The sequence below is a fragment of the Protopterus annectens genome, chromosome 2.part0, assembly GCF_019279795.1.
Source record: "Protopterus annectens isolate FY-2018-M chromosome 2.part0, PAN1.0, whole genome shotgun sequence".
Classification (NCBI taxonomy): Eukaryota; Metazoa; Chordata; order Ceratodontiformes; family Protopteridae; genus Protopterus; species Protopterus annectens.
This window is the reverse complement of record NC_056728.1, coordinates 1,380,686,003-1,380,711,504: the sequence shown is the minus strand read 5'-3', so window position 1 is coordinate 1,380,711,504 and position 25,502 is coordinate 1,380,686,003. Positions and strand designations below refer to the sequence as shown.

The 25,502-nt window shown below is 39.8% G+C and overlaps 1 protein-coding gene across 31 annotated transcripts in view; it reads right to left on the bottom strand.

The window, feature by feature from the left end:
• The window catches only part of ANK2 (ankyrin 2), a 3,034,032-nt gene that overhangs the window by 1,215,141 nt on the left and 1,793,389 nt on the right, over nt 1–25,502 (bottom strand). For 24 of the 31 annotated variants that reach the window (XM_044061567.1, XM_044061562.1, XM_044061555.1 and 21 more), the window contains 3 exons: nt 25,277–25,375; nt 6,929–7,114; nt 614–637 (listed from right to left, as the gene is read on the bottom strand). In XM_044061567.1, the coding sequence (XP_043917502.1) occupies nt 614–637; nt 6,929–7,114; nt 25,277–25,375 (309 nt within the window). The remainder of the gene's footprint in view (nt 1–613; nt 638–6,928; nt 7,115–25,276; nt 25,376–25,502) is intronic. The other 7 variants (XM_044061557.1, XM_044061582.1, XM_044061571.1 and 4 more) reach the window with 1 other exon arrangement.

The following is a 25,502-nucleotide window of genomic DNA, read 5'->3' as shown; positions in this document are numbered from 1 at the left end:
CAAAGATCACAAAGGCAAAAACAGAAATATACAACCTCACAGATCACCTTTTATTTTTATGTGCCTTTGAATAAAGATAACATTCTGCAATGTAATATCCTACTATTGACAGCTCAGCTGAACCCATAAACAAAACTGTAAGCAAGAAACTTTAAAAGATCTGCAAAGAAGCTTTTTATTTTAATATTTACATCAATCAGGATTGCAACAAGAGTGCGCATTTTCAATCTTGCAAATGTTCCTTTACCAGTAAGTACTTCACTTTGTAAAGATTTTGCTTATAGCATGTGAAGACACAGTAGGGAACACTCTCCAAGCCGAAATATATATATATACATACATACATACACACACAAAATTACACACTGCAGAAAACAGCATTCCTTTTTCCCCCATTACATCATGCAATAGCGGAAACATTTTCATTATGAATTAAGAAATCAAAAGAAGTGTTTCAGTTGCAGGCAAATGTTTCAGCTCTTTTCTTTCTTTTGCAAAACAAAACAAGGAAAATATGCTAAGCTCTTATGCTAACACCAGCATTCTATAAAAATGAATACAAAACAGTAAAATGCACAGTAGAAACAAACAGCAAACTCAGTATTATATGTACCTCTGTAGTCCTATTCACCATCATCTGAGGCAGCAATGCACACAAAAGGGAATAAGAGCCAGTTAAAGATATGCAAATGTAGAGGTCACAACAAGCTTTAAAGGCAATATGCTGTTTTATGTATCATGCTAAAATCACTAACAAGAACTGAAGAAAGCTCACTATCCCATTAACAGTATATTCTTTTAGACCATCACCCAGTGTTTTGTTATCCGTTGTTCTTTTCACAAATGGTTTTCCAGGAATAGGAAATGAATGAAGAAAACCTACTGCAAAATGAATCTGCTAAAATACACTGATTGTTTTTAATAAGCAATGTGGCTTAGTAATACGGACCCTGCCCTCATTGTGCCAAGAGTATAATCCTGACCTGCTGTAACTGCTTGTGTGGAGTTTTGTAGTTTTACATGTTCTCTGTCTGTGTGTGTTTTGTCAAAATACTCTGCTTTCCTCCCACTTTGCGTCTATCAAAAACAACAGCTGACTGGCTACACATACATATAGACACACACACACACACACACACACACACACACACACACACACACACACACACACACACACACACACACACACACGTGTAGTATTTTCTCCCTTATCTTTTGTGGTCCAGGCAAGTTGCAGCTGAAAAGGGTTCAAGAATGACCAACTCAATTAGCCAGTTAACAAAAAACGTTAGCCCAGTGAAGAGTCAGTTGTTTACAAACAGATGATAACATTTCTGATTTCAGGTTGTTGGCACTATGTGGTAATTAACGATACATTTGATGTACATACTTATATTTTAGTGAAGCTAGTAAGCACAAGAGAGACAGTGCAGTGTACATTAAGTAAATTATTTAACTGTGATTACATTGCTCATTAGTCATGTGGTATCTCATTGTGCTTTGATGTGCCCAAGTACCTGAACACTTTTGGTAACAAAAGACTCATCATGCCTTCTGCTGGACAAATCAGTGTCCATACACAAGCTTTTAAGTTATCGAACACACTTGACTACTTTAGAGGAGATGCATGGGTACAGTTTACAGTAGTGAATTAAACGTAAAAGATTTATTATTAAAGCCAACACAGCATAAAGACATTGGGGTGGCTGTATCTTACAAGCATTTCTGGAGTAACATCAATCAATAAAGTTTCATTGTCCCCCTGTAGTATTTCAAGCCACAATAACCATGGCTGAAGGGTCAGGTAGAAGCCTATCTTAAGCACAACTTTGCAGAGATAAATACACAGAGCAAGCAAACCATCACAGAGGTCAAAACTGCTGTTAAGGAATTGCAGGGGAGAGAGAGTCAGCTCTGCCACACTAGAATTGTGCAGACATCAGGAAATGAGACAGGTTAACAACCTGTTACTCAACCAACTCTAATGGGATATAATATGCTCACCAGACTGAGTAAGGAGAAGGTCACAGTAAGCTGCCTGTCGGGCACTAGAATCCGCCACATAACACAAGCACTCAGGTCTCTCAACAGCAGGTACAAGTACGACTCAGTCATTGTCCACGCTGGTGTCAACGACCTGAGACGTACCTCCTTGGACTACATGAAAAGAGACATTGAGGAGCTCTCTGATTATGTAGCCCAGGCAGGTATGACCCTGACCTTGAGCAGTATCCTACCTTCACCTAGAATGATGCCACAATACAGTGATAAGATGATCAGCTTTAATAATTGGCTTAAATTCTGGTGTCATTCAAAGGGGATCCAATGTCTGTCTGCCTGGGATGACATGCTGGACAAGCCACGCTGCTAGCAAGGGACGGCTTGCACCTGTCACCCCTAGGCTTCCGGATATTGGCAAAGGCTCTTGCCACCCCATAGTGCCTTTTTAGGCAAGGCTCAAATTCTAAACCTACCACCCTAGAACACAAAAAGTAAAAACTAAGGGTAATGCTGCTCAATGCCAGAAGTCTCAATCTCAAGATGCACGCACTCGAGGCCCTTCTCAGTATGGAGAACATCGATGTCTGTGCTGTGACAGAAACCTGGTTCAAGGCTCCTGAGAGCACCCCAGCACTAGCGGGTTTCACCTCATATCATGCGTTCCGCCCCCAAAACCCGGAAAACACCAAGAAGGAGGGGGTGTCCATATTCATAAAGGACACCCACACCTCAAGGTTGGTGGCAATGCACGATGCATCGGAGACCATCCAGGTGCAATTAACCATAGGCAAGACTGCTCTGCAATTTGTAGCATGTTACAGGCCACCCTCTCAAACTCAGGAACCTCACATGGCCTTCCTGAAAACAATGGAGGGATAAATGTATCTCCAAACACCATCATACTAGGTGACTTCAACTACCCTAATATAGACTGGGAACACTACTCAAGCCCAAACACTCTAGCCCAAAGGTTCCTGGAGTTCATAAACTCAAATGCCATGGAACAACTAGTCACCATCCCCACAAGAGGAGAAAACATACTTGATCTCATCATCACGAACATGGGATCACAATGTTCAACACCGAAGTATACCCCTCACTGGTGAGATCAGATCATAAACTAATCTCGCTGGAGGTCCTCATCCCGCCCCACCTGAAACAAAAAGACCACAGTGAAAAACTTCTCAAAAGCCGACTTCACACTTCTAAAAACTAGTGTGGTCTCCTTTAAGGCCCCTGAGCCAGTGGTAAACATTACTCAAACCGCTGAATCACTTACAAATGCCTTCTACCAGCACCTACAGGACTGCATGGATCAGGCAATCCCAAACAAAACTAAGACTCTTTGTACCAAAGGCAAGCGTCCAGTCTGGTGGACCCCAGCCATAAACAAGCTCTACAACAAAAGGAGGAAGCTACTACAAGATAGAGCAAAATCCTTGAAAGGTAAGACACCTTTGATCATTATAAGTAAAAACTAAGAGCTCTCATAAAATCATCCAAGGCAAATTTTGAGAGAAAAATCGCCAAGGATTCAAAAGACAATCATAAGGCCTTCTTTAGCTATGTTAGAAACCTAGGAGGAAACTCCCAGATATGCTCAGAATTAGTTCAAAATGATGTGAAGATTACTGAACCTACACACATTGCCAACATACTGGCTGACAGGTTCAGTGCAAACTTCTCCCCTCCCCAATAGGAGCGATATCTATACCAGAGGATTGTAGCCCCCCAAACATCTCCAACGCCCAGGTGAGAACTGCTCTCTCCAAAGCAAAAAACACAGCATCCATGGGACCGGATGGTGTCCCCGGCTGTGTGCTCCATGAACTCAATGAGGAATTAAACCCACAGTTAGGACAGCTGTTTAATCTTAGCCTCACCTCAGGATACGTACCCAAGGAGTGGCGCACGGCGACTGTGGTCCCACTTCACAAGGGCGGTGCCTCCACCGACCCTGGAAATTACTGTCCCATTAGCTTGACAAGCCTTATCTGCAAAGCCATGGAGAGGATCATAATGGAACTCATAAATAAAGACATAGGGAACTTGCAGACTTTGGATCCAACCCAGTTTGGCTTTGTCAAAGGCAGATCATGCCTTTTAAACTTGGTTGACTTTTTCGAGACAGTCACCAAGGCCATTGATGAGGGAAAGGCAGTCCATACAGCCTACCTTGACCTGGCAAAGGCCTTCGACACAATACCCCACTCAGGTATCATCAAAAACTCATCAGCTTGAATGTAAACCCATACATCACAAGATGGGTTGCAAACTGGCTAAGTGACAGAACCCACAGGGTCAGAGTTGCTGGAGCCATGTCAGACTCAAAGCCTATCACAAGTGGTGTCCCACAGGGCTCAGTCCTGGGTCCACTCTTGTTCGGCATCTACTTTTCTGAAGTACAAGCAAACACAGGAGGGTTATGGCTGACAAAGTTTGCAGATGACTGCAAACTGGGCGCCATAGTCGAAAACACATCTGACACAGATATCCTTCAGAAGGGCCTCACAGAAACGGATAACTGGTGCCAGAGCCATGGCCTAAAGTTAAATGCCAAGAAATGCATAGTCATACCCTTCGGGAAAAACAAGGTTACCCCTAGCTACCATATAGGTGGCAATCCACTGAGCACAGAAGAAGTCATCAGGGATCTGGGGACCCAGGTTGACAGTAGCCTTCGCTTGACACTCATGTTGCTAAAGTAGTTAGGAAAACCTTCTACATTGCCCACCTGATCATGAAGGGATTCACATCTAGATCAAGGGAGGTCATCGCCCCCCTGTACTCATCACTCATTAGACCTATGATTGAGTACAATGCCCCATTCGGAATGTGTCTGACCAGACACCTGCCGCAGCTGGAAAGGCCCCAAAAGTTCCTCACCAAAAGGATAAAGGGTCTCAAAAATATGTCTTATGCTGCCCGACTGAAAGAACTCCAGCTCTATTCAGTCTCATACCGCTTGCTCAGAGGTGACCTGTGCCTGACATATAAGGCCATGTCAAACCCTGATTTGATGAATATGCTTCACCTCAAAAAATCTAGATCCCTCAGAACCACAAGGGCGGGAGACTTGAACCTTGACACGGTTATTAATAGAACATGCTGGAGGGACAGATTCATCACCCAGAGACTCCCTATGCTGTGGAACAAAATCCCGGTACATGTGAGGCAGAGCACCTCGCTGGCCTTGTTCAAGAGGAATCTTGACCAATGGATGGGGGATCGCAGATATACCCCAGGGATTACTTCAGTGTCACTGCTTGACAGAGGCACAGCAAAATAATAGGCATAGTTTTATTCAAACTAAAGGGGTGGCGAAAGCCAAATAACTATGGGCTAGGCTTATAAATGCCCTTGGGCAGATAGCCTAGTATGAACCTATGAACCTATGAACCTATGCTTGAGAGGGGCTACTGTCATGCCTGAGGGACCTTGATGTTGCAGAACTGGGTAAAGAACTACTGAAATATTAGCAAAAGCTCTGCAGTAAGAAACACATACAAGAGCACAGATATAAAACTAGCAGCAAGGCTTGATATGGACTTAAATGTTAACTGCAGTAAAAGTGCACCCGCAGGATGTAAAGCATAAACATAGTAACACGAGGAGTGCATTGTGACAAGGAGGCTTATTGATATGTGTTTGGCTCAATGAATCACTGCATGGCTTTTCCATGTGTGAGCTCTCTGCCCTCAGTGATTACACAGACGACTCTGGATTGCACAGGTATACAGACTGTTGCCCTGGGAAATGTATTCTTCAACCAACTAAGAAATGGCAACATATTAGGTCTGCAGATATCTGAAGGATGGACATGCATGTAGTGACCCCCTCTGTGCAGTAGCGTCTTTCTTGTAAGGAATATCATCGTATCCTAAAAGTTATGAGATGGCTAAGTGCTTGAATAATATTACTTCTCTAAAATTAAACTTCATGGAACAGGATGGCTTCATTTAGGGTTTGCCTCTTTCAGTTCAGTGGCAGCTTCAAAGATGATTATTAAGTCATGCAGAAAGCAAACCCTCACTGCACAGGGTATGGGGGGGGGGGTACTTTTCACAGAAAAATATGTATTTCAGAAAACAAATTAACAGTGTATCTTTCAATCATCTTGTTTTTTGAGGAACTGTCTATACTTAAACTGACACATAGCCAGGAAATTGTTTCAATGAACGGACTGAAAGAAAAAGACCACGCATGTACCAGAGGAATGACATGAAGGTAGATAAATTCTTAGAACTTGTACAACAGTAAATCACCTTAAAATTTGCATCTTTAATAAACAGAGTGAATCAATCATTCTATAATTCATTCATTCTCTGATACCCACTTTATCCAGTCCGCAGAAGTGGAGGAGACAGAGCCTATCCCAGCATTCACTGGGAGCAAGGTAGAGATACTAATCCTGGACTGGATGGGCGTCTGCTGCAAGCTAGACACACAATCAGTGATATGTGGCACACACATCTATGGGCAGTTTGGAAGATCACCATTTCACCTGCAATATGTCTTCAGGATGGGGGGGGGGGGATTACAGTACCTAACAAAAAAGTGATGCAGGTACAAGGAGGACATGCAGTCTCCACATAGAAGGCAACTGTAATTGTAACATTAGTGCATGCTTTTATTCTCATTTTTTTAATTTGCATACAATTAGACATTTCAATAACAGATAAATATAATCTTTTGTACAGCATATAACTGACAGAAACTACCAAGACATTGGTGTTACTACATTTCTTTCAAAGAGAAACTCTGCCAGTAGCATGTTACCCCTAGGCTGGACAATAAAAAAAAAATTATTTTGATAACATTTTTCTCATTTCCTCTTCAGCTTTGAAACACCAGGAGAAGACACTAATTTAACCAGGTTCAGAAACCAGGCATGATGACAAGTGCTAGAACCACCTTCAGATCTCACCTTGGACTGGACATCAGCATTGTGATCGTTCTGAAGCAGCAGTGCTGCTGACTTGGTGTCGTCTTTCCTGGCAGCGATATGCAGAGCAGGTAGCCTCACCTTCCCTTTGGTGTCATTCTCTAGGAGGACAGCCACCACCTGGTTATGGCCCTGCTGTAGTGCTACAGCGAGTGGTGTGAAGCCATCCTGCAAAGGAACATAAAGAAGATTCTTTAGATGCATGCCCCATTTGGAAGAGAGGTCAGCTCAGACATTGTGTGCAACATACTAATTATGCATACGTTAACTGCAAATCAGCCTAATTACTGACGACATGAATGCATGCTGCCACCAGACAGATGTTACTCTGTAGCTGCCTTTAAGTGTATCAGACTTGTGGAACCGGTGCATTAAGATATCAATGTACTTATTGCTCTATTGTATGCTACACTGTATTCGGGTCAGTATCTGTGCTACAAACAATGGAACGACTCATACAAAAATAGCAGGTAGTTAATGCTGTGATGCAATAATTACGTACCTGATCTTAAAACAGAAGTACTACTAATGACGTCTGCACCCTCCTTTACATGTGACTATCATGTGACAAAATGACTGCACTCCTTACTGTTTACACCTTCCGATATTGTATCTGACGTATGCACTGCTGTTACGCACTTTAGCGATGTAATCATAACAATTATCCTTCTACGGTTCGCATTAGACCAACCTGATTTTCATTATTTTTTTATTATACTCAGTCACAGAGTATAATGCTTGAAACGTTACCCCTGATATGGTGCAGCACATGGCCCACAGCAAGAAATGTCTATCTAAACAATAGGATCCTACACACCTGCACAAAGTATCACAAAGTAATGGTGTGCCTCAGTGAGAACTGCAAATCCAAACAGGTCATTAGTAATCCTTAACCATTTACACACATACGCTTGAACAGGTTTCCCTTTAAATAGGCCATTGGCCTACTGGGACTAACCCAGTCAACAAAGTGTAGACAGATAAAAAAAAATTAAAATAAACAGCGCCCCATACAGAGTTATGAAACAGCTAGTGCAGGAATTAAACATAAACAGTAATCACTTTAAAGTTAACCAAATAAAATTCCTTTTTTGTAGGGGCACTTTTAGCACAGTATATTATAATGAAGTTATTTTGAGGACTGCAATCTCCTTCATGTAAAATCTACCTCAGTATAGGTTTGACTAGCTAAGTTCAGTAAAAACATTTGTAAGGCAACACTTAGAACCAACCTAGATACTCAGTTCAAATATTCTTTACTTGAGTATACCATGTTTTCTCCCTAATACCTTCTGACTAATAAGCCTTGTAATGGATTGTTTTTTTTTTTTATCTTGTGGTACAAATGTAGCAAAAATTTGCTACAGTTTATACACCACCTGTATGGAGCACTTCAGTGCTCTTGTTTTAGTTTAAAAAAAAATAATAATTTCTGTTTTTTTTTAACTGCAGGAAACTGCTCACTACAAATGTAGCAAACAGTTGCTACAGTCCCTGCCTTCACAGAGGCTCAAGGTTTAGTTAAAAAAAAGATTTATTTTTTTTTACTTTTATATGTAGTGTACTTTTCTTCGATGCTGGAAGATCAGAAGACTGAGGGTTCCAGTCCCACAACAGATAGCCTCATTAATTGCCCAATTCTGACACTGTAGTACAGCTTAATGGGGTGCTGCACTCTTCAGTGTGCCATCCTTCAGCTGAGATGTTAAGCCAACGCTCCATCTGCCTGAGCTAGTGGTAGCTTAGGTCGATGTAAAAGTTCTTACAGCACTTACTCGAAAGAAAAGAGCAATTTCTCTAGTATCCTTGCCACATGTTCCCTAGTTAGAATGAATACCACCTCAAGTCTCCTTTAAACATCAGACATAATCCTAAAGGGATTGACTGTGTCAAGAAAAATGTACAAACAATAAAAAGTAATACATACTTTTGCAACATCTGGAATTACTCTTGGGCAATGGGAGGGTTTCAGATTAGTTCTGGGAGGGTCAGGATTGACTCCTAGCATCCAAGATCAACAGGAGGAACAATGGTACCTAGCAGACTGTCAGATAGATGCCAAAAATGAATAAGATCTATAAAAAGTCAGTGTATCACTATTTATTAGTCATTAAATAGGATTTTCTCTGGCTTTAAGTTGAATTTTAGAAGGTGCCTTCTTAGCTCCATACAGTAGAGAGTCAATTATCTGAAATAATTGTGACCTAGGGTAGATCGGATAAGCAAATTGTTCAGATAATCAAACATATATTTGAACCTGATTAAAAAAACTCTAAAATTGTGGGGTTTTTTTTGCATACAGGAATACCTTTTCAACCATTCAGTGATTCCAATGGACAATAAAGAATATTTTTCACACATGAGTTGGCTACAAGCTCAAAAAACATGCTTAGGCAAATACGTATAATGTTTACATATACAGACTTTATGATTTTTCCAACCCAAAAACTTTGGAAGGCTGGTTCTGATAATTGACATTTCTGATAATCGATGTTCGGATAATCGACTCTCTACTGTAGTTACCTACTTATGGGGGGGGGGGGTGAGTCTCAACAAGCAATTGCCAAAATATATGGTATCATTGTTGTCATCATGTGGCCTAGTGTTGCAGCTTCTACAGGCAGTAGACTTTGCAAAACAGCACACGTTTAATGAACAAGGTTTGGTTTTAAACTGTACTGCCTTTCCACTGCAGCAAATGCAGTTGTACACCATTTAGACATTTCCCTTCACATGCTCCATTTTATTACAATGCAACTTCTTTTCCTTTTACAAATTAAACAAATATTTACATACATTGTTGAATCTGAAACATACCTAGCTCTAGTTCAGTCTTCTTCCTCTTCTCTTTGGAAGAGCAACGTTTTCCCAGCTAACTACAGCTCTCTTCATACAGAACATGAGACAGGGTTATGTAACAGTTCTGTGGGTAAATTTTACCAACAGCAACTCCTTCAATTATGCACTATTTTATCAGCTGAGCCCTAAATCCTTGAATTACTACTGTATTTGACTGTCTCCACTTGCATATTACATGTCTAAGGAAGGTACTTAGACCAGTGACACTGGCAACGACTCCAAACAGACATTCAACCAAAAAAAAAAAGCTTAAGATATATAAAAGTTCACTGCATTTTAACAGCAGTACAAATTTCAAAACAGCAAACTGTTTAAAGACTATTTTTTTCTACTACAACAGTCTCTTGGTTATTGAATGATAATAATCCAGAATGGGATTGTGTCCCATTTATCGGGGCTGGTGTACCACGGATTTGCACACCAAAGCTCTGTGTGATACATAAAGAATGTTACAAAATGGAGTAAGACCTTGTAATTGGTCTTACCCCCTGTATATCCACACTGCCTTTTGCACAAAGCACACATGCAAATGTCCCCTCCCTCCCCAAGATTATATGCAATGCAAAGACACTATACTAAGACCAACTGTTTATGGGCTCGTCTGAACAACCTAATAAGACCTCAAACCTACAGCTGGTGTAGTGTGTCTGGCACCAACAACCCTCTACCCCTACAAATTTCAAAACAGCAAACTGTTTAAAGACTATTTTTTTCTACTACAACAGTCTCTTGGTTATTGAATGATAATAATCCAGAATGGGATTGTGTCCCATTTATCGGGGCTGGTGTACCACGGATTTGCACACCAAAGCTCTGTGTGATACATAAAGAATGTTACAAAATGGAGTAAGACCTTGTAATTGGTCTTACCCCCTGTATATCCACACTGCCTTTTGCACAAAGCACACATGCAAATGTCCCCTCCCTCCCCAAGATTATATGCAATGCAAAGACACTATACTAAGACCAACTGTTTATGGGCTCGTCTAAACAACCTAATGAGACCTCAAACCTACAGCTGGTGTAGTGTGTCTGGCACCAACAACCCTCTACCCCCCCCCACCCTTCCTGCTTCTCTGCTAATCAGCAAAAACAGCTGAGCAACAGTATCAATGCTATGTTAAAAAAAGGCATTCCTTTGCATGGTAGGAAAAGCATATCAGCAAAATCCTGAGCTATTAGCAAACCTAATACCACAGATACCACCCCATCCAACCACTACCTTTCTTTCCACTCCGCTAACTACCTTGATTATAGCAAGCTCAGATGCTCATAAGCCTAGTACTTATACAGCAAGAACTTCTTATTGTAACATTTGTTAATGTCTGTTATGTACTTCACAGATAAAGATTCTAGTTGTCTACTGATGTACTATGTTCTTCATCTGTAAATATGTTGTAAGTAATTGCTATGTAAATTGTTAATCGCTATGTAATCCAATGTAACTACTGTCTGTTTATTTTAACTGTGGAGCTTTTCTCCCCGAGCCTCCCCTGAAAATGGACCTATGTCCAGTCGGACACTCCCGGTCAACAAATATAAATAAATAAATAAATGTCCCTGTCCTTGCACAGTCATACTGCTGAGCTCCACATTGCAGGATCTACCACAACAACCAACCCCTCCCTCATTGCTACATTATGGCATTAACATTCACTCTGCATTCATGCCTACTGACTCAAACCATTTTATGAATCACTTTGTGGCATAACAGTGGAATTCAGAGGAGCAGGGAACAGCTACTGAACAAGGTATGTCAGACATGGTATACCTTACTAAATAGCTGTCTGGTACAGTCTGTTCAGTAGCTGTTCCCTGCTGTGGTATCTAGCATCATCCATCACACCAGACAGCCGTTCAGTCTGTAGTTGAACACAGGAACAGCACTGCATAGTCACAACTGTACTCCATGTCTGTGACGTACACTAATTAGAGGTGGGGTGGTAAGCATGGCAGAATGCATTTATGCACTGGTGCAGTACCTTCATGAAAAGACTGCTCAGATTATTTGACTCCTAATGAAACTGATAAGGAAAAGCATAAAGTAAAAATAAGGCTGTCGCTCATCTGGTCAGGATAAAACAGATGAACAGTTGTGGGTTCTGTTCAAGCAGATTTATTATGTATAAACACATCAGGGTTGAGGCTTAGTAACTTTAACTTAGATAAACTTATAAACAAACTATCACATTCATACATGTTCACACTCTGGCTGCACTCTCAAAATGGCACTGAAGCTAGCACATGCTTGCTATTTATATGCACGTGCTGTCCTTGGAAATGCTTCTTAAAGGTACAACACACACACTATTCTACATCCTCCCTCTTTGAGCAATGAGTCATGCATTATTGACAACACTGTGACATGCAGTTGGTACAAAATAATCCTTTGACGTGCAATTATAAAGAACTAAATATATATAGACAATTATGTCCAGGTTGCTGTGTATTTCATACTAGGTCTGGAAATATGACCAAATCATGTGACATAGAAATTAGAACGAGGTCTAGCAACTGGAACTGTCCCAGGTGAATGTTCAACTTTGGGGACATCAGGAACATCATCAGGAACAGAAGTAGGAGTTAAGACATGTTCTGCAACAGGAACATTGTCTGGATTGTTCTGACATCTAGAGTCTGCATCACAGGAATGATGCTGAGATATCTCTTCTGATACAGGAAGATGATGTCTGTGATTTCTCCTGTATTCCACACCCTCAGATTCCACAAAGTACAATCTTGGCTCAGCACATATACTTGTTACTTGACCAATCTGATCGAAACCTCTTATGGTTGTATCCTCACTGTCTCTCCTTCTTTCAATGGATGAAGAAATCTGCTCAATTTATCATAGATGGACTTCAGGAAAGAACGCTTTCTAAATAGTTGAGCTTTGATCGACTGTTGTTTTTAACTTTAGGCGTCAACAAACTGGAACTGATAGGCAAGGTTGTTCTGGTTTGCCTAGGGTGGGTGGATGGCCTAATGGTTAAGGTGTTTGCCTTACAAACACAAGGTGCGGGGTTTGAGTATCACAAGGGATAACTGGCTAGGCTTAAAATGACTTGCAAGAGCAGTTAGCCTAGTACTAATCTATGAACCTATGAACCTAGATAGAAGCCTCTCAAGCAGGCGAGACAAGTATATCATCATGGGGTATGTTTCTGAGATTGAGTAAATTCAAAGGCAGACATCAGTATTATCACACTTTGACTTCACTAGTAATTGCTTTGCACTCTCTACTGCACGTTCGGCTAGTCCATTTGACTGTGGGTATTCAGGACTGCTAGTAACGTACAAAGTCCCATTCTTTTGCAAATTTCTGAAACAACTGACTGGTAAATTGGGTACCATTGTCAGAGATACGTTTCTGTGGACTCTCATGGACTGAGAAATAACATTTCAACTTGGTAATAACAGCGGTGGACATTATATTAGCTAGTAAATCGATTGCAAACCAGTTCAAATAAGAGTCTACTAACACTAAGTAATGCTGATTATTCCACTCGAATATGTCAGTGGCTACTGTTGACCAAGGTAGTTTAGAAACTTGACTTAGCTGAAGTGGTTCTTTTTGTAAATGCCATTTAGTACTATTGCATACTGAACAAGAAGAAAGTACTTTATCAATCTTTTACTACAGAAAGCCAAAATACTAGTTCTCTCATCCTTTGTTTGGTAGAATTGGAACCTGGGTGGCCACAATGCAAAATCTGGATATATTCACATTGTAAGGAAGTAGGAACAACAATTTTAGGACCTTTGAAAATGATACCATCTTCCATCAACATCTCATCTCTGTAAGAAAAATAAGGTTGCACTTCAGGCAGTAAACTAGATTGCTTTGACAGCCATCCAACATTGGTGAAGTGGTTGAGCTTTTGCAAAACGGTATTAGTCTTTGTATGATCTCTCAGCTCATCAAATCTTGTGGTAGAAAAATTACACACTTCCATGACATCGAAGTCAAAATTCACTGTGTCAAACCGTTCCTCTGTATTTCTGGGTGATTTGGATATGGTATCAGTCCAATAAAGAAGTTTGCCTTTTGTATAGACCATTTTGAAGTTGTACTTTTGCAATTTGAGCATCATTCTTTGTAATCTTGCTGGAGCTGAATGCATAGACTTCTTTAAAATAGTGACTACAGGCTGATGATCAGTTTCAATCTGAATAGCTCAACCATAAATATAATCATGAAACTTTGAATATGCAAATACAATTGCCAAAAGTTCTTTCTCAATTTGAGCATATTGCATTTCAGTTTGGGTAAGAGTTCTAGATGCAGAGGCTACTGGTCTGCCCTCTTGAAGAATAACTGCACCAAGACCAAATTTTGAAGCATCACAGGAAAGGGTTACTGGTTTACTGACATCATAGTAGCTTAATGTAGGTGGAGTGGCAATTTTCTGCTTAAGGTCTTCAGATGCTCTCCTCTTCTGTTCTAATCAAGACCAGGTAACATTTTTGCACATCAGCTCTCTTAAAGGTGCTGTCAACTAACTGATGTCTGGTATAAACTTGCCCAAATAGTTAACTATACCATGAGAACGTTGTAGAGCTTAAACATTATCCAGTGCTGGCACCTCAAGAATGGTGCTTGCTTGGACTGGTCTGGTCGTAAGCCAATGCTAGTAAATAAATGACCTACATATGTGACTTCTGGCAGACTGGATTTACACATCAGAGGATTGAGCTTCAAGTTCACTTCACACATGCTCTGTCTAGAACTTTCCTGAGATTTCTGTCATGCTCTGCTTCACCATCACCTCTGACCAAAAATCATCTACTACTTTGGCACATGGAAAAAGTAAAAACATTTTCTCCATTGCATACTGAAAGACTTCACTTGCAGAATTTGTTCCAAATGGCATCCTGAGGAATCTATATCTTCCAAATGGGGTACTAAATGTAGTTAGCAGTGAAGATATGTGATCAAGCATCACTTGCCAAAATGAACTCTTTGCATCCAAGACAGAAAAAAATAGTGACATTCGATATCAGGGCTGTGACTTCCTTGACTGTACACAAAGGATGATGAGGTCTCTTTAATGCTTTGTTCAAATCTCTTTGGTCAATGCATGTTCTGATTTCACGTGAGCCTTTTTTGTGAGCTGCTACCATGGACAACAACCATTCAGTAGGCTCTGTAACTGGACAAATTACACCTTACTGAATCATTTTATCCAAATGAACTTTAAATTTGCTCTGCACAGCTATTAGAACTCTTCTTGCTGGTCTGACCACTGGACTGCCCTCTGGGTCTGACTTCATAGGATACACAACTGGAAGCTTGCCTAGCTTGTCATCAAAAACATCAGTGTATTCTAAAAAAATAGTATCACTGAAGCTGGAACTGGGACTTGTGCATATATGAGGGACTTCTTTGGTAAAGGAAAGCAGATTCATTCTCAAACTGTCTCTAAGACCCAGTAATGACTGCACAGGTCTTTGGACTACATAGAATAGTAAGCTGTAACTGTTCCCAGCGAAATAACATGAAAGCACTACTGAGCCTTCAGTTTGAATTTTTTCACTTCCATAAGCAACACGTTTTGCACAACTGACCACATTAAGTTTCTCACCAGCTCTCACTTTAGCGAATGTTTCTGCTGACATAACATTACACTTTGAACCAGTGTCTACATTTTACTTGGAGTAGATCAGGACAGTACAAAACACTTAATTCTTTGCCAGTAAATCTACTGCATGAATCTTTTCACCAATTACTAATACACCATCTAGATAGAAAGTAGGGTTGCAGCTTTCTATATCATCAACTTGCTTTTTTATGTGACCCTTCTTTACAACTGAGTGAGGTACTTCATTTGCAAAACTTTTGAAAATGGTTCAGTTTTTTACACTTGTGGCATTGCTGACCAAATGCTAAGCATTTTTCTGTTTTAGACTTATGGTTGGCACCACAGTTGTGACAGTTAACAATAAAGCTTGACTTGGGTTTTGCTGACTCACCCTTATACTGCACTGAGCATGCCTTTTTTACTGAACTAGTCTTAGAACTTGCTGGAAGACTATGAGCTCTCCCTGGAAAACCTGCAGGGGCTGCAGCTGCCATGTGCTTAGGCCTGTTTCTGCTAGCCATGTGCTGCATGCTGTCTACATTTGTTCTGGAGTCTGCTGAGACCATGATCTTATCAGTTGCAAGCATACTTGTGTGTCTTTCTGTAACTTCATGGATTTGACAAATCTCAATAACTTTGCTCAGCATTAAATCACTGTCATGAAGCAAAATCACTGCAGCACAATTAATACCACACACAAGCCTGTCCTTTATTAATTCATCTTTTAAATCACCAAACCTGCATGATTTAGCTTTGTTTCTCAGATCAGTAATATAAGCTGCAAAAGTTTCTCCTGGCTTTTGATCTCTCATGTAAAACAAATGCCTCTCTAATGTAACATTTGTCTTGGGGGTTGCACTTTTCTCTGAATTTGCATTTCAAACACTTGGGGTCTTCCCTTGATTCAGCCTGTACAACAATATGACGATTTTCCCTTTCTCCTTCATATACTACTGGTGCATACACAAATGAACACTCTTTCAATGGCCTCTGACCCAGTTAGGTTTAGCAAAATGAATGTCCTGGTGCATGCATCTTTTTCAAAATAAGCTGCTTGTATGAAAATATTGTACTCATGCTCAAATATTCTCCAATACTCTGCAATATTCTGATCAAATACTAGAGGACCTGGTCTGCGAAATGCCTCTGTCATATTAACACATATCGGTGAAACTTTTGCAAGTATGCATGAACACACACAAATATATACATATGCCAGAAATTTATGCCAGAACTTGTAACTATGCCCAATAGCACAATAAACCTCTGAATAACTGAACTTTATGAAATAAATCTCCTAGGCACAAGAATACTCTTGAAATCACTGTACTCAGAGAAATCACCTCATCAGTGTAAGCATTTCAAAATCACTGCACCTGTGCAAATAAACTGGGCAGAAGAAGCTCACAGTAAGAAACATTTCGAATTAACTGCACTTTGTTAATAAACAGTACACAGCACACTGAAACTCTTCCAAATGGCTGTACTTTGGTAAATAACCCTGTACAGTGCACAAAACAGTCTGTAATGGTGGCGGTTTGTGAACAGACACACACAGTAGAAGAAACTTCAAAATGGCTATATTTTGACTGCACTTCATAAAATAGTTGCACAACTCTTTGGAATAAATGCACAGTAATAAACATACACTTTAAGCACTTTTACACATTTTGAGACACTTTGAATAACTCTAGCTATGCTGCACTGAACAGCTTCAATCAATTTGAAATAGTAGTGTATGCCAAAACACAGTAATTTGCCAAAAAAACTTGCAGTCGCCTTGCTTTATTTATGCTTAATGTGCCCTTTTTTCTTTTATTATATTAATTTTGCTCATTTAATCTTTTTTCATGCCCATTATTCTTTTTTTGTGCTCGTTTTACTCTAAACATGCTCATTTTGCAATTCCAAGGTAACTCCAAACCCTTTATGGCTTTTCTGATAATCATTTTATCAAATATTTTAACTTCAAACATTTCATTTAATTAATAAACTTTTTGTGCCTTTTGCTTGCTTAATATATGTTTCTGTGCTATTATTTTGCTTAATAATGCATTCTGTGCAGTTGTAATGCTCTGTTTTTAATAAAATAAATCGTTTGTGCAAGTTTTCATTACCTTTAGTTCATTTATGGCCCTTTTTTTTTGCACTCGGTCCACTTAGTTTACCTTCACTGTTAACTCTGCAACTTGTAGCTCTGAAAAGCAGTCTCTGGAATCCCGGTTCTGACACCATGTCACTCATCTGGTCAGGATAAAACAGATGAATGTTTGTGGGTTCTGTTCAAGCAGCTTTATTATGTACAAACACATCAGGATTGAGGCTTAGTAACTTTAACTTAGATAAATTTATAAACAAACTGAGTATCACACACATACATATTCACACTCTGGCTGTACTCTCAACATGGCACGTGCTTGATATTTATATTCATGTGCTGTCCTTGGAAATGCTTCTTAAAGGTACAACACGCACACTATTCTACAAATGTCATATCTTTTTGAAGCTGATTTGGAACACAACATACAATTATTTTAGAACAATTTCATCACTTTACTTGTCACTGTAACCTGCCTTGCTTTTTCCTTTGTAGAAGATGTCACTTACTAATTCAGCTTTACTGCTTCAAATAATTCTCAGTATATAAAAATAGCTGCTGTGAAGAGTACAACGTCACTATTGTTTTTAATGCAGTTTCTCTCTCAGTCTCATGGGCTGTTGTTTCAGACCCAAAAAATGTGGTCAACTATATAGCTAGAAGTCTCAGATGTGTACACACCGACCGCCCAAACTGTTAATCCCTTGGGGAAAAACAGCCCTTTCTTCAGATAAATAAGAAACTGAAGAAGCACCACAAACGTACTAAAATGCTCATACTAATTGGACAGCAATAATAATAATAATAAGAATACGTAACTTTGATCAAATATGCTGTGGTAACATGTGACTTTGGTTACACTGATGTATTTGAGCACTTAGCACTTAGTTGCTCAGAATGTTGCCTTCTTAGAAATAAACTTGTGGTGAAGGCATGCCTCTATTCCTGCATGTACCGAGACAGTCAAACCACAAGGGTTCAATATAATACCTTTCTTTTTTGTATTAACCCCTTCAGCCTCACAACACACACACACACACACACACACACACACACACACACACACACACACACACACACACACACACACACACACGAGCGCACGCATGCACGCAGAAATTCAGTCTGATTAACAATGTGTTGAGCACGCTTCAGGTAGTGAGGACAGAAGTACTACCATGCACTAAATCATGGAAATAACGAATTTAGATATAATGTTACAGTTTGAATTGGAAATGTAAGGTACTCGGGCTTACAGAAATAATGTTTTTGAGCTACTGTCAATGATTTGGCTTTAGAAGCCTTGTTTGTTTGTTTAATGCAGTGAGCTTTTACTCATATGGTTTCAGTGTTATAATATCCATTTTTATTTTCTTCGTTTATTTGCTATGAATCTCGTCAGATACATTTGGCAACCTGAGTAATGAAACATGCACTCTGGAAGTGACAGAAGTGGAAGAATAAGGTCTGATTTAGAGTAAGTTAGATAATCATACCTTCATCTCACTAAATACGAGTATCTAGGAGAGCTCGGACAAGCAGCTCTTATGTACAACTCCAGTACTACAAGGTACACTCAGGTCAGATGGAACAAAGCCTTTCAGGTGTTATAAAGGAAGGTATGAACAATGCAGGCCAGAGACAACTAACCAAAGAAAAGATGAAAGGCTGCGTATCATGTATAGACATTGAATTAAGTGGGACCATAACTGAATTTGAAAGAATAAATGTAACAATAATTTTGTTACATGTCTGGAAAGTGAAGCAGTTTGCTCTGATGGAAAACAAGACAGAGGCTGAAATGAAGGAAATTCTATAGCTGCTAACTGAGGTGTATAGAAAAGTTGGAGGCTAACTGCTGTGAGATAGGCAGAGGGAATTAAGACAGTGGCCAGGTTACAGAAATGTATTCTGGACTACAAAGAATTGCACAAAATATGTGTAATATGCAACAATACATTGTTTAAGATGTGATTGCTGAAAGCACCTTTGTTTGGGTATTCTGGTAGACTATGCAATGAGGTAGTTCTGTGGGCATGCCTCTTCTATGTGGCTAGACTGAGCCAGAAAAAGCATTTATCCATGTAAGTAACCTCTCTTATGTACACTGCCAACCTCCAGCATGCACCATTGTTTGTAACATAGAAAACTGAAATTGCTGGTATACAGACACAGGCACAGGCCTGTACTGCATAGGTCTGAGCAAAATGGTATCTGCACTATCCTGATACCTTTCCTTCCCTGATAAAGACAGGGGATTGTGAGCCACGATTGCTGAGCAAGCTGGTATAGTTGCACAGTTGCACTGCTCAGATACATTAAGAATTAACATTTCTGAATATGCCATGGAACTCAGCCATTCCCAAGTAACACAAATAGTTAATATTTGTGGCTCTCTCTGAATCATGCCCACTCTCTCTCTGAATCATGCACACTGATAACTGTCTTCAGATGCAACTGAACTCAGAAGTGCTGCAAAGCTGGAAGAGACCTTATAAAAAAGTAAGCCTGGACTGTGAAAACAAAAACAGGTACCACCTGCAGGAAACTGAGAATGCAAAACTGAATGACTGCTTTAGAAAGGAGAATGTTACTGAGGTAGTCAAAGTCAGCATGGGATAGTGTGTGATGCAGAGCCACATAAGCAGACAGGACTCACCTTATGTGGATGCCTCTGGAACATAGTGTATGTGAAAGCAACTGGCCATGCAAAAAAAAAAGCACATTATAACAATTATTACTAAATGGAATGAAAGAAAAAGCATTTGTTTTGAGAAGATAGCAGTGGGATAACAAGAAACAACAAACAGTGAGAAATACCCACCAAAGATGACAATATAGAATTAGTAATTTCAAGTAAGTAAGAAAATTCAGGAAGTAGCCTGAACAACATGGCAAAAAGAATAACTGACATTCTGTCAGTGCCAGGCATATGAATTCTACTGACATGGGCTGAACAACTAATTAATAAACAATGGCAAACTGCTGCTAATAGCCATCTAATAGTCGTCATCAGGGAATTTAGTTTTTCTTTATATCAGTTAGGAACTGGCATGAGTGTATTTATCTGAAGTATTAGTCTGCTAAGTATATTACCTACATACTAATAACTAAATTAGACTGTTATATTTATTTCCTAATGTGTTGTATTTTCCTGTACTGTGAATGGCAGTTTTTTCTCTAGCATTGTAAATACATTATGGATAAAAAGGGGCCCCTGTTTTCCAGTCCATCTCCTGTTTAAAATAAAATGAATAAACAAACCTCATATAATAATCTGTGTGTAGCAAATTAAGTAGGTTGTTTTGGTAGTGTGAACAATTTGTGACATGATGTAATCAAGACTCTGACTTGTGGGCTACTAAAAACTCCCAAAGGTAAGAGGGTTACTTCAGTAGAAAGGATATATGATAATATAGTTCAAAGTTCTGGACCACATTTTCAATTTAATCAACTACAAAACTGTATAAAAACAATGGCGGAATCCAGCAAGATTAGTACAAAAAGGGATGTCTGGTAGCTAGCCACAGAAAAATTCAGCAGCCAAGTATCATCCATGAAACACACATTCTAAATGAAAGCTGTAATGTTACTGTAAACACCAAAACAGAAACAAAACAACACAAATCAACTACTAGTACATCCAAGCTCTTCCATGTAATATTGTTACACTCTATGGCCTATTATGGTATTATCCTTAAAAAAGATATATGTTTACCTTATTATTATTATAAAGTTTCTAAACCATTTGTCCTTGAGAGAGTCCCTGTAGTAGAAAGGTGAATAGGATAGACCAGACTTTCTTAGCCCCAACAGTCTCCAAAATCATCCTGTAGGATTCCCAAGATATAATCACTCCAACATGTCATAGGTCTGTCACAGGTTCTCCTTCTAGAGAACAAACTATGTCTGCTACACTTCCCATGGAAGAAACTAGAGAGGTATCCTCATAAGATGACAGACTACCTATGAAGAAGCAAAGCTAAACTCGTATAGTCTCTTGAATTGCCAAGCTTCTCACTCTGTCATGAAGGATGTGCCCAGCTACCTTCTGAAAGAATGTCACTTCTACTTAACTTACCTGCATCCATGGTCTCATTTTATCAGTTACTGCCCAAAGATCATGATCATAGGAGAGAGTGGGGAGACATACTGACTACTACATTGAGAGCTTTATCCTATGACTCGATTTTTTTTCATCATCACACTCCAGTGTAATACCTGCAGCACTGCTGTAGTTGTAGCCCTACTGGTCACACTCCTAATGTCCTCTACATTCACTACTGAACAACTCTTCAAGATACACAAATTCCTTCAACTCAGGTATCTGTTCTCTACTCACCTGCGTCCACAATCCTTTCTTTCCAGATCTCTGATTTGGAGATGGTGATTTTTAACCCTATCTGCTTCAAACTCCCTAGCAAATCATCCAGTGCTGGCTGAAAATTATAGTCACCTGTGGTCACAAGCAGTGAAGCTGCAACTCTCATATGCTATTGAATGTACTCCAAATCTTGCCTGCACCTTGATATCTTAACCATGAAGATCAAACTCGCTGAATGAGAAGGTACACCTTTGGTGGAATTCTACATTCACTTTGAATATTTTCACCTTAATGCAGAGAATATAAGCACAACTATCAGTCCTCAAATGTAGAGATTAAATTAACTGCAGAAGGGGATCCAGGACTCTGTATTATTGTAGAACTTCCCACAAGACATTTCAGGGTACACGGTTAAATGCCTTTTTCAAGTCCACAAGTCTCATGACTACTATCATGACCCCTCCAGTATCTGCGAAAGGACAAAGTGAACTCACTATTCCATGGTAAGGACAAAATTCTGCATCGCTTAACCTAAATCATTGGGTTAACAATTGGACAAGGTATTCTTCCCATTACTTTGCATATGCTTTCCCAAGGAAATGGAAGATTCTGATACCACTATATCTGGAACACAAACTCGTATCCCTTTTTAGAAAATGCAGACCACTGCTCCAAAACTGAAGTAAAGAGGTACTCTCCAAGCTTACCATATAACAATGGAAATGACTATTAACTATGACATCCAACAACATCTAGAACCTTAAGCATTTCCCGTTGGATCTCAATCTCTTACATGACCATGTCACAAACAAAGGAAGCATTTAATCCTACAGAAATTTCATCTACTGAGATTGATACAATTCTGTCAGTTGCTTCTGCACTGTCTCCTCAGATTAAGGTGAGTTTACCAGTCTCAGGGATTCTCAAAATGGTCCTCTCACTTCTCAGCAATGTCACAGCTAAAGTCAGCATTTCTCCATCTTTGCTGAGAACAAGATGGACAGCATCCAACTACCCTTCTTAAGTTCCAAATAATTTTCTAGCACTGTTTTGTGGCTATTTTAAGCTATCCTCTATGGCCTTCACTTTAGTGACTCCTGCAGCTGATCCTCCTGCTAGCATTGCATGGAAGGCATCTTTCTTTCCTTACCTCTACCACCCACCAGAGAGTCCTAGAGTTATTACCATGACAAGCACTGACCACCTTTTGACCACTGTTCCTTGTTGTCATCTCAGTTGCTGATGCCCTGAACTGGATTCTTTCAGACTCCATGTCCTTGCCCTCTCCACTTACATAGTTGAAGCTCTTAATGAGTGGGGGTTTCATGCACAGAAACATTGATTAGGTGCTCCCAGGACACCTCAATGCATGTTTGGATCTCCAGGCACCAATCCATCTGCTTGACCCAACTCACTGCCTCTCTTGACCCAAGTTTTCAGGATGCATGGCCTCAACTCTTATGAAATAACTACAAATTCAGCCACTGTCTTTTGTCTCAAGGTGTTCCCAGACCAAGCACACATTGTCTTCATGCATGGTATATGTAATGGACAATCCATGACTAGTGCAGCAGTTCAGAAGCATTTCACTAATCAAATTCAGATCAGGACAACCATTCCTCTCAACCATGCCCCTGCAGGTACTTCTGTTATTCTGCATATATTGAGGCAGTACCCAACTGAACACTTTACTTATGTTTTCTGGGTCTATATTACGAAAACAAAAATCCCTAAGCTTGAATACCTAAACGTTGACCCCTTTACCGCAAACCGCGAAAATCCCGAACGCACTAAATTGCGAAAAAAAAATATCGACCTGTAATAGTCGGCCAACCCCACCACCCACTACATACTACCTACCTAACTATGCACTATCCTTAACCCCTCCCTAACCCTAAGGTCCGTAACTACTGCACAATTCCCCTACACATATACACCCAAACAAAATAAATAAAACACATACATACATTTAAAAAAAACCCTACCTCCAACACTATACTAAACCCCACATACACAACTAACTATGCACTATCCTTAACCCCTCCCTAACCCTAAGGTCCGTAACTACCGCACACTTCCCCTACACACATACACCCAAACAAAATAAATAAAACACATACATACATTTAAAAAACACCTACTTCTAACACTACACTAACTCTTACATACATTACCTATCTATGCACTTACCTTAACCCAAATCCTAACACTAAATTCCTATCTATCACACACTTACCTCACGGAGCTATACTGCAGACGGGCCAACCAAAACAAATCGACATTTCGAAGTTCACCATTTTGAACTTTCGCAGTTTACGTACTCCGCGCAATAAGGATTGACGTCTTCGTATTCGCCTAAAGGAATCTTCGCTCTTGTAATAGGAACCCATGTTTTCTAATAGTCTGAATACTCCAACAGCTGTTAGGTACAATTCCATAAACAAAAGATAGAGTTTTCATTTTTGTTACTTGCAGTTATACTGACACAATCCTCTTACTTGCTGGTACAAAGTCCTAATGAACAGCATCCAACCAAGGACTGTGAGTATCCCCATACCTGCCTGAGAGCTCTCTTGAAGGTCATCTCCAAAAGAGAAGAGAAACCAGACCCACTCAGAAAGACTGGTTTCAGAAGCAATAAGACCATCTCACTCCAAATGGTACTTTTCAACCACTCACACAAGCTCCAGCTTTTTCCCAAGCCAGCAGTGAGGTGAAACTCGATATCCTGAAAAACAGATTCCATTGCCAGGGTCTAGACAATCTAAATCCACCCTGATTTAGTCTATCACTTGGCTAGTAGCCCCTGACCCTCCTTGTACCTTGCAGGTAGAAAGCTTGTACAGTAGTTTTTTTTTTTTTTGTTGAGCCTGGCTGGAATATTTGGATCACCTATCTCAGAAGGGGCTGACAAGTGAACATTAACCTCACATCTGACTTTTGCTGGGGGGGGGGAGGGGTGCAAGAATCCCTGTTCTGGATGAGCTTCTCAGATTCTTCAACTCGGTCATCATGGGGTAATTGTGGATCACTGTTTGTCTGCCTATCTTAAGGCCAATTTTTGAAAAGTGTCCCTCCCTGGAACAAAAGTTACAGACAACACAAGAGCACACAACCTCTCCAGCACAATAAGATGTCAAACCCAACAGGAGATTATCTTAATCTCTTCACAAACATTAAGTGTAATAAAACCCATTGCATTATTGTTTTCTAATCATTGCTGCCTTTGAAACACTTACCTTTATCTAGAGTACTTGTGTTTCTCACAACTTACCCCCACAACTAATGAACTATAAAATTAATAATCTGATGAAAACAAAAGTAAACAAAACAGTTTAAATGTGTTGTTAAATATGAACTTTTGTTCCAACTTTCCATCTATAAATTTGCAGTTATGTTTAGGACAGCACGATCAGCTCACAACGTTGTATGATAAGTAATAAAACAAATATCGATGATCGCCGTACCTCAGTAGCAGTGCTCTGATTTGCTCCATTTTCCAGCAGATACTTCACCACATCCATGTGGTTCTCCTGCGATGCCATATAAAGTGGAGTGAAACCATTCTGAAAAAAATAAAATAAAATAAGTAGAAAACATTTTCTATTAGCATGCAAGGCACAGTGGTACCATTATGAAAAGACAAACATGTTTACAGATAAAGTGTGATGAAACTATTCTGAAAAGACGTAT